The 11126-nt window shown below is 36.9% G+C and overlaps 1 protein-coding gene across 1 annotated transcript; it reads left to right on the forward strand.

Moving 5' to 3' along the window:
- The first annotated feature begins 2519 nt into the window (after positions 1-2519).
- On the forward strand, positions 2520-10346 carry LOC311077705 (uncharacterized protein). The gene is made up of 4 exons (XM_084106303.1): positions 2520-2952; positions 3708-3779; positions 5379-5567; positions 8253-10346. Exons 3-4 carry the CDS (start codon positions 5444-5446, stop codon positions 9863-9865), a joined length of 1737 nt encoding a protein of 578 aa, XP_083962429.1. The 5' UTR covers positions 2520-2952; positions 3708-3779; positions 5379-5443; the 3' UTR covers positions 9866-10346.
- Positions 10347-11126: the final 780 nt, after the last annotated feature.

The raw sequence follows: 11126 nt of genomic DNA on the forward strand, positions 1-11126 counted from the left end.
TTTTGATATTGAATGTTATAATAAACTGAAAGATAAAAAAATGACATACTTATTAAGGGAAAAAGATTCAGAAAATATTGAGGGCCCAGACTGTCCCAGAGAAATGATTAGTTCCCCTCTCAGGTCTTTGGATCTGAGTTGTTTGATCATCACGTCGACATCATCAACGAAGAGTCAACCGAAGACTCGAGAGGTGAACTTATCATTTCTGTTTCTTGTACAGAACCTATAAGATGTTGCACATGTGCGGTCAACATAAAATGAAAAAATCGTCATGATCGAGCCATCACTATTCACAATGACAAAACATCTATAAACCAACATAATTACACAAAAATAACAACAAGGATTACACACGGCTTCTCTTTATTCCAGCTGCTCTCTTTCTGCTGGTTGTGTAAAGCTGTGGTGAGATGGAGACAGTAATCATTTCAGTTTATTTTGTAAAAACTGTGTGTTGTTTAAATTGATGGTATAATGCCCTTTTCACAAGATGTAAAATAAGTATTTGATGGCCCCAGAGTGTGTATGTTGAAGTTTTAGCTCAAAATACCCCACAGATATTTTTTATAAAACACAACATTTTTGTGTCTGACCCTTTAAATGCAAATGAGCTGCTGCTCCCGGCACAGAGCTTCAACAGCTTGTGTCCTTGTACCTCACACACACATGCACTGAAAATTTCAAATACTTTCAGCCTTTTATGTTCAAACTGGACCATGAACTCCGCCATGGCAGGTCCCAAGCCCGGGTGCGAAAGGAGGAGGGTTGGGCGAGGGGCTAGCAACCCCTCCCCGTAAAAAAAACACCGCCGCTACAGAAACGTTAACAAAAAATCAAGACACCAAGGCCCTGGGGAAGGATGGATCCCCCCGCCGGAGAACTTATGACGCCTCATGGAAGCAATCAGGCCGACGACCAGCTTGTCTACCAGGACCACAACTACCATCGGAACATGGAACGTCCATACCATGTTCGAAGCAGGAAAGACGGCACTAGTAGCAGCCGAGATGAGGAGCTGCAAACTAACAATGTTGGTAATCAGTGAGTCCAGATGGAATGGTGCAGGCCAAAAGATATCTGCTAGTGCTGTTCTCAGGACATGAAGACGACACTGCGCCTCACACCCATGGGGTAGCCCTGATGCTGTCCAAGACTGCCCAGAGAGCACTCACTGGCTGGGAGGCACATGGATCACGGATCCTAGCAGCTTCCTTCAGAACCAGGATGAGGAGAATCAATATGGATGTCATCCAGTGCTACGCTCCAACGAATGACAGCGACAAAGAAAATAGAGGACTGCTCGCCATCATCCAGAACCGTCCGAACAGAAGCATCATTGTAGTTATGGGCGACTTCAACGCACAGATCGGCAGCGACAACAGAGGCTACGAGGAGATCATGGGACAGCAGGGTATTGGCGTAATGACCGACAATGGAGAGAGGTTTGCTGACTGCGCCACAAGCAACCTTGTCATCGGAGGGAGCTTCTTCCAACACAAAAGGATACACAAAGCTACATGGGTGTTACCAGATTTGTCAACAGAGAACCAGATAGACCATGTGTGTATTGGGAGGAAGTTCAGATGGTCACTTCAAGAAGTGAGAGTGAGACGAGGAGCAGATGTCGCATCTGACCATCATCTCTTGGTTGCCCGATTGAGACTGAAGCTGAAGAGACACAGGTACAGCCAAGACCTGCCGACCACGATTCAAAACCTCAATCTTAAAGGACACAAGGAAGCTACAAGAGTTCAAGATCACACTCATAAACAAATTTGAAGTCTTGAAGGAACTGATTGAGGGTGAGAGCCTGGAAGATAAGTGGCAAGAGGTGAAGACAACAGTTGTATCAACGTGTCAGGAAGTTCTGGGCCCAAAGAAACACAATCACCTGGAGTGGCTTTCAACAGACTCTGAAGAAAATAGAGGAAAGAAAAAGGAATAAATCAATAGTCATCAACAGCCGTACAAGAGCAGAAAAAGTCAGGGCACAGAGGGAATATACAGAAGCTAACAGAAGCATAAAGGGAGAGCATAAAAGCAGACAAGAAGCATACATTAAATGCTATGTATTAATTCAAAGCTGATCAGTGAAGCTATCTTCCATTTTTTCACAAAAAACTACAGAAATGTAATTTCCACCACACTGCCCTCTGTGGTGGAAATGACAGCATGTGGTGGAAATGGAATTTATGGTTACAAAGTACAATTGATATGGATTGATTGATATGGAGTAGATTTCTGTAATACTTTTTATATTATAATATTATAATAAATTGAGTTTACTGAGTGTGATGAGTTTAAGAGTTTTTTCTAATAAATATCTCTACTGTTTCTCTACATTCACGTTAATTAATTGTCATTTCCACCAATACTGTCATTTCCATCACCACACACATTTTTAAAAAATATTTAAAAAGTTCTCATCACACATTAAAAATGTATCCACAATTTGCGAGATCATGCTCTATTTAATATAAAAATTCTAGTTATTTATTTTCTAATAATCTCTTGTGACAATAGTTCCTGTTTTATTATGCTGATGTCTTCAGATCTCGTGTAAATTGATACAGCTCATTTCATTGGTGTCAGCAGACTGAGGTTAATTGTTGGTTACAAATATTTGTGACACTCACAAAAATAGGTTTTGTTGAGACTGTTTTCTTTTGTTTTCTTTCCTTGTATTACAAATTAAATAATAGTGAGAGAATACACAGAAGCACGTTATGACATGCTGTTTCACAGAACGGACACAAGGTGGGCAGTACCTTTCAGCCGCGTCACTCTGGGACGAGGCGCAGAGGAAAACAAGCTCATAATCCGGTTGAATGGTGTCCCGCGCTGTGTATTATTTCCAATATTTCCATTCTAGTTTTACATCTTTTATGTGACTACTAAGGGTTATAAGCTAATATGAATCCCCGGTGATGTGTGTTTGATAAGCTAAAGGTATGTTAAGTGTGTAAATAATCAAGTCTAATGATAACGTTGTGAAGTTGAGGACATGGCGACCGACGCTCGCACTAATGTTTTCTTTTATATTACTAACGGCTCGGGGATATTTCTGATTTTATTACTGTGTATGTGTAAAGTAACTGTGTGTGTAAGACTATACATTACGGGTAATAAATAACGCTAATGTAGGTTACAGAGTAAAAGCATACAGATGTAGCTTTGGGTGAAACGCACGTGGTTAGATTATAACACGGTTTCGATTCATAGGAATTAAGTGTAAAAGTTATGAGGAAGATAGGTTTACTATTGAGGTTTGTCTATAATGTAAAAATAATTTAACTTAACTGCAAATGTGATTTATTTTGTTGTAAAAAGTGAACACTTACAAAATGTAGGCTAATGAATACAGAAATACTCGTTTAATGAGAGAGAACAGAGAATATGTGGTTTAGAGAGAAAATGTGTGTTTATAGTTTAAGATAAACCTGTGATAAGTTAATGTTGAGGAAATATGTGAAGATACATTTATGTGGAAATATACTTTTGAAGAATATGTGACTTCATGTTATCCAGTTGTGAATATAACCTGTGTCTCAATACAGAGCAACCAAAGGTAACAGTAATAATTCATGATTGCAGATATAAAGTTGAAATGAAGTTGATAATAAACATAATCCGGTTGAATGTAAAAAGAGCAACTGTTGTCCCATGTCATCAATAACTGTGTAATATTTCCACTATTTCCAAAGCACTTCGACCAGGATTATCAACATAGATAGCGGACCCCTGGCCGGGACCCGTTACATATTAGGCAAGACAAGGCAAGTTTATCTATATAGCACATTTCATACACAATGGCAATTCAAAGTGCTTTACATAGAAATTAAAATAATAAAAAGAGATAATAAGAATAATTAAAACAGTTTAGAAAAATAAAAAATAAAGTACAGTACAGTCGGACGAACATTGGCACAGTGCTCATTCATTAAATGCATAGCTAAACAGATGTGTTTTGAGTCTGTATTTGAAAGTGACTATTGTAGGAGCACATCTGATCTCCTCTGGAAGCTGGTTCCAGTTGCGGCTGGCATAATAGCTAAAAGCGGACTCGCCATGCTTAGAGTGAACCCTTGGTATTTCTAGCTGATATGATCCTAGTGATCTGAGTGATCTGTTGGGTTTATATTCAGTGAGCATATCTGCAATGTATTGAGGTCCTAGGCCATTGAATGATTTATATACCAGTAATACTTTAAAATCAATCCTAAATTTAACTGGGAGCCAGTGTAAAGACCTGAGGACTGGTGTGATGTGTTCATATTTTCTGGCTCTGCTCAGAATCCTGGCAGCAGCGTTCTGTATGAGCTGCAACTGTCTTATGGTCTTTTTGGGAAGGCCAGTGAGGAGTCTATTACAATAATCCACCCTGCTGGTGATGAAAGCATGAACAAGTTTCTCTAAGTCTTGTCTGGAAACAAAGCATCTAATTCTTGCAATATTTTTCAGATGATAGTATGCTGATTTAGTTATTGCTTTGACATGACTACTGAAGCTAAGGTCTGACTCTAGTGTCACACCAAGATTCCTGACTTGATTTTTAGTTGTTTGACCCCTAGAGTGAAGGTATGCGTTCACCTTGAGAACTTCATCTTTGTTTCCAAACACAATGACTTCAGTTTTGTCTTTGTTTAACTGAAGAAAGTTTTGACACATCCAACTGTTGACTTCATCGATGCATTGGCACAGGGAGTCAATGGGGCTGTAATTGTTAGACGATAGGGCTAAGTAGAGCTGTGTGTCGTCTATATTACTTTTATCTTTCTTACAGTTGTTTACTAGTTTCTAGATATTTGCCCTCCTTTTAATAAATAAACACAATAATGTTAGAATTAGAAATAAAAATGTGTGAATCTGCATCAATTGTTTTACGATGAACAGACAGATACATTATTAAATGTGTCAATTAGCATATGGATAAAATACAAAAAGGGTTTACAGCAAAAAAAAAAAAAAAAAAAATTGGACACGTTCAAACACAGTATTAAAGGATCATAGTGCAGCCCAAAACACTATGTAATTGTCCTTTTAAATCTTTACACTTTGCCACTGTCCTTCAAACCACTAGGTTTTACACATTTGTCACCAATAAGTTTTTAATCATTTAAATTAACTTAGTATGATCACTTAATCTTTTATAAATACTTTATATGCAGGTATATATTTAATACAGGTCAGAATAACTAGGTTGATTAATTTTTACACAAATATATCTGTTAAGCTAACATTATTTAACTTATGTTTTGACATTTTTTAGCAAAAGATATTTTAAACATTAAAATGGACAGTCAGACATCTGACATCATTCGACATTAAAAAAACAAACTTAGTTACTGATTTTTTTTATTTTTTTATTTTGGCAGATCATCCTCTCCAACCAATCTGCAGTTCAGTCAATGAAGCTCCGCCCACAGCTATTACATCTTCAATGAAGCTCCTCCCACAGCAATTCCCCAATAAATGCTGTAAATTCCCATCAGCAGAACATCAGAACATGAGTGATCCAGAACCCTGCAGAATGAAACACACTGAAGATCCTGAAGAACAAAGAGGTTGGTGTTTATTCTTCATTCATTCATGATGCTGAAGAACATTCATGTTAGAAACATTCAAGCACTTCATCACTTTTAGATATGCAGTTCAACTATTGAATAGGAACTACATTTTCAACAAATGGTCAGTAAAGGGATGTAGTCAAGTCAAACTAAGTATAATTTTAGCTCTGGTTTATGGTTCACATTTTTTTGCAACCATGTTGCAATATGGGTAGGTGACGTGGCTTTTTCACCGTCACAAGAAGATAAAAAATTATTTATTTCACATTTTCATCATTTAGAATACTATAAATGATTAAACATTTTCTTCTTTTACATGAATTTGTTGTTTAAATACCTGAGTTTTTTTTTTTTTTTTTTTACAACTTAGAGCCAAATCTCAAAATCGTCCTATGGTGTGACGGTAGACAACATTATTTCATAAATATTAACTTTTATAAATAAAGAAAATAATGTTTAAACATCTTAATGAACACTCCTGGCATAATTGTGCAAGTGTCTATTTCACTAAGTGGCCATCACTTTTCCTATACATACATTTCTAAAAGTGTAGGAATTTCATAAAGTTTGTCACAGAAAAAAATGTCCTTTGGTGTTATGCAATAACCTGATATTAAGTTGGGCAATATCATGGACAACTAAATTTAGTTGAAAGACCCCATTCAAGGTCATGTGACTGAAGACCCCTATGAAGCCCATGAGCAGTGCACATGGCAAGTATTTCTCTCAGAATCGTTCAAATATTTAACTATGTTTTCAGACCACTGAAGTTGTTAAGTTTTTTTGTCCTTTAGTGTGACACTCCTAAATTTAATTTTTTAATTAAAATTTGTATTTTTAACAGCAGGACTATGTAATATTATGCAAATGTATCATGCCAATTGCTAATAACAGTTCAGCTAGTATTAGCATGGTTATTAACTGCCACAAAAGCTCAAATGTCCTTTGGTGTGACAGAAAATGTCATAGGAAATGTCCTTTGGTGTGACACTTTGGCCTGTCACACCATAAGACACAGATGTCACACCATAGGACAAGACCTCCTTAAGAAGCTTTTAAAACGAATATATAAAGTTTAAAAAAACAAAAAAACAAATGTCCTCCTTTATTATTGTTACAATAAACACTATATATTCTGACTCTTTTTATGCAATGACTATCTTTGTCCTTTAGTGTGACATTTTGTCCTATGGTGTGAGAAACATAAAACAACAGAAAAATATACTTATTTTAAAATATCTTTAAAAAAAAGTCAAGTTTGGCATTAGGGGAGTTACAATAATATCTCCTCTTAAATAGGTACAATTTCAAACAGTTTTGTAAGGTTGGCGAAAAAGTTTTATTGACATTCATAGGGAAAAGTTTATCAGGTTCATCTATCCATGGTGAAAATGATTCTAATTATTACTTTCATGTAAAATAAATATCACTTTAAGAAAATAATGTTTTAATAATGTGAGCAATTCTGTCTCAAGTATTTTTTTAATGTTATTTAATATAATTTCTTAGTACATTTTAAATGTCACACCATAGGACACATTTACAGTACTGTTGAGTGAAAACGTGAAAAAAATTCAGAGTCATTGACAGAATGAGTGACCACTACTATTTTCTGAAACTGCAGTTTTCATACTCCATAAATATATGTATTTTTTCTTAGAAAGTTATGTTTTCCAAAAAAAGTACTTTTTCTTGGCCATTTGTCAACTACCCATATACCAAATGTTTTAGGAATTATGAATTCCAAAAAACAAATGAATTAAATGAGTAACTTTCTGTAATTATAGTGTACCTTTAAAGTCCTTATGTGTAAGTATAAGGGAACAATATGTAAAGTTTTGGGAATAAAGGGGGAACAACCAGGAGATTTGAGATATTATTTATACTGTTAGTATTTTAGAACTTTTTAGAATCTAAAGCGCTCCCGATAATTCTAATAAAAAATTAAATTCAACACTAGAGAACTACAACTTGATTCAAAAACAGTCTAGTGTGAACGGCCCTCGGGTATTAAAAAGTCTTTTGTAAAATAAATATAAAAGCATGGAATTCATTTATGTTTTAAAAGAGCATAAGCATGTTGGAAGCATTTCCAGGCAAAATAGAATAGGAAAAGATGTTTATATGTCATTTGACACAAATACGTAAGGGATAATGTATAGAGAGGCGGTCGTTAAAGCGAATAACAACCCCGACAGGCTGAACAGGATCAACGAAGCGCCTGTTATACTTCGCACAGGTCTGTTATCAAGAAATAACAGACTGCATTCTACATTGGAATTCGGCCAAGCCATGTAATACATATTAATACATGACATTTTGATGTTTGAAAGTCTCTAGATTTTGACATAAATGCAGATATAAATGTAATTTAAAAAAAAAGATATTTATCGATTTTCAAATATTGCACCTGTCAATACAGAACGAAATATTCTGTCGCCTATTTTGCCGTCAACACTGCCGACATTGTCTTTGCTGCTATATATTTATGTTTAACATGAAGTATAGGCCTTCCACAACTCTCTTCCCATATGTTGAATATCACCCATGAGGCTTATCATATGTCACCAAGGAGCAGTAGCGCCGCGTCAGACACGTTTCTGGTGTGCATAGACATAGAAAACGCCACACAGCCAGAATTATTTTTATGTACTGAAAATAAAAATTAATCTTTCATTTCAGACCTAATGGAAGAGAGCGAGGAGAGTGAAGAACTGAGTGAAGTGAAGGAGGAGAGTGAAGAACTGAGTGAAGAGGAGGAGGAGAGAGAAGAACTGAGTGAAGTGAAGGAGGAGAGTGAAGAGGAGGAGGAGAGAGAAGAACTAAGTGAAGTGAAGGAGGAGAGTGAAGAACTGAGTGAAGTGAAGGAGGAGAGAGAAGAACTGAGTGAAGTGGAGGAGGAGAGTGAAGAACTGAGTGAAGTGAAGGGGAGTAAAGAACTGAGTGAAGTGAAGGAGGAGAGTGAAGAACTGAGTGAAGTGAAGGAGGAGAGTGAAGAACTGAGTGAAGTGAAGAAGGAGAGTGAAGAACTGAGAGAAGTGGAGGAGGAGAATGAAGAACTGAGTGAAGTGAAGGAGGAGAGTGAAGAACTGAGTGAAGTGAAGGAGGAACATCATGTCAAACCTGGAGAAAAACCTTTGAGTCGCTCAAAGACTAAAAAGACATTTTTAAAGAAAAGAAGAGCCAAGAAATCTTTCACCTGCTCTCAGTGTGGAAAGAGTTTCCCAAGCAAACAAAGACTTGAGCGACACATGAGAGTTCACACTGGAGAGAAGCCGTTCTCATGTGATCAGTGTGAGAAGAGGTTTCCATACAGAGAAAGTCTTAATGTTCACATGAGGATCCACACCGGAGAGAAGCCGTTCACATGTGATCAGTGCAGCAAAACATTTTTTAGGGCATCAGTCCTGAAGACACACCTGAGAGTTCATATGAAGGAGAAGCCGCATTCATGTTCTGTGTGTGGAAAGAGTTTTTCACAGCTGGGTAATTTACATGCACATCAGAAAATACACACTGGTGTGAGAGAGTACATGTGCTTTGAGTGTGAGAAGACTTTTACTGCAGCGAACAGTTTAAAACTGCACCAGAGAATTCACACTGGAGAAAAACCTTACAATTGTTCACACTGTGACACGAGATTTAATAATTTAACAGGTCTGAAAACACATGAGAGGATCCACACCGGAGAGAAGCCGTTCACATGTGATCAATGCGGGACGAGCTTCACAAAAAAACAACAATTTACTGTTCACATGATGATCCACACTGGAGAGAAGCCGTTCTCATGTGATCAGTGCGGGAAGAGTTTCACATACAAACATCATCTTAATGTTCATATGATGATCCACACTGGAGAAAAGCCGTACGCATGTGATCAGTGCGGGAAGAGTTTCAGTCGATCTTCATCCCTTAATGTTCACATGAGGATCCACACCGGAGAGAAGCCGTTCACATGTGATCTGTGTGGCAAAACATTTCTTAGAGCATCAGACCTGAAGAGACACCAGAGAGTTCATATGAAGGAGAAGCCGCATTCATGTTCTGTGTGTGGAAAGAGTTTTTCACGGCTGGATAGTTTACATGCACATCAGAAAATACACACTGGTGTGAGAGAGTACATGTGCTTTGAGTGTGAGAAGACTTTTACTACAGCGGACAGTTTAAAAAAGCACAAGAGGATCCACACTGGAGAAAAACCTTACAAGTGTTCACACTGTGACAAGAGATTCAGTCGGTCATCACATCTGAAAAGTCATGAGAGGATCCACAGCAGAGAGAAGCCGCATGTGTGATCAGTGTGGGAAGAGTTTTGCTTTAAAACACTACCTGGAGAAACACACGAAGATCCATGCAGTGGAGAAACCACTTAGGCTGCGTTTACACTGCACGTCTTAATGCACAGATCAGATGTTTTGACCATATCTTTTTTTTTTTTTTTTTTTTGCCCACTTTTTACATTTACTATATTTTTAATTCACAAAATTTGCAATAAGGTTTCATTTGTTAACATTAGTTGAAATATTAACACACAATAAACAATATATTTCTTACATAATTGTACCTTTGGCAAAGTTAGTTGATACAAATACAGTTTTGTTCATTGTTTGTTGATACACAGTTTTTCATGTATCATCAGTATTTCAGAGAGTTTTACTGTCCTCTAGCGGAAAACACCAGCACAAACACACACTTCATTCATTCTTTTTATGACTCTTGATTCATATTTTTTTTTTCTGACAAATATCAAAGTGAATAAAGTGAACAAACACTCTTATGACTGTAGCCATGTTTCTAAGCTTCTCTGAGTGTTTTGCAGTAGATGTGTTCAGCTTGAGCTCATGTGATTCATGTGATAATGTGTTGTTTACAGTGGTACATTTGACACCCTTGCCTTATTTGTATTATTCTCAGGTTAGGTAAGTCAAATCTGACCTAAATTATAAGCACTTTAACACACTGTACATACAATTGGACAGAAGATTTCTCTGTGGTCTTTTCTGACTGAACGACTTGAAATCAATGCCCGGGAGGCAGACTTTGTTATAAAAATAGAAGTCAGTTTATTGATTATAAAGCCTTTAACACATGCTTTTCATCTTTTAAGAACAACGTAGTGTCATCAGCCAACTGTGTCATCACTATCCCGATGATGTGACCACTCGATTGAGTCTTCCCTTCCTATGGCAAGCCGTTTTAGCATTAAATACCCTTGGCTAGTCAAAATTCCAGATATCTATTCTATTCTATCTTAAAATGAGTTTTGACTAGTAGAAATTGTAATTAAAGCTATCTATAATTGATTTTGTACTAGTCATAATCCTAATTAGAGATATTTCAAGTTACAATTTTAATAGGGATAATTAATTTAGAGTTATACTACAAATGCTTGATTCTGATTGGTTGATGGCCAAAGTAGTTCCAGGCAGGTTTTCACCGCATCAGTTCTTAAAAAGGACCAATTAAAGTGTCGCGGCAAGGCAATTTCAGTACACACAACAACAATCTGTGGGAGGGCGCCACAATGACAGTGGAGCACATGGCGAGCAGTCAAAA

Source organism: Abramis brama, assembly GCF_963993115.1.
Source record: "Abramis brama genome assembly, chromosome: 1".
NCBI classification, from domain to species: Eukaryota; Metazoa; Chordata; class Actinopteri; order Cypriniformes; family Leuciscidae; genus Abramis; species Abramis brama.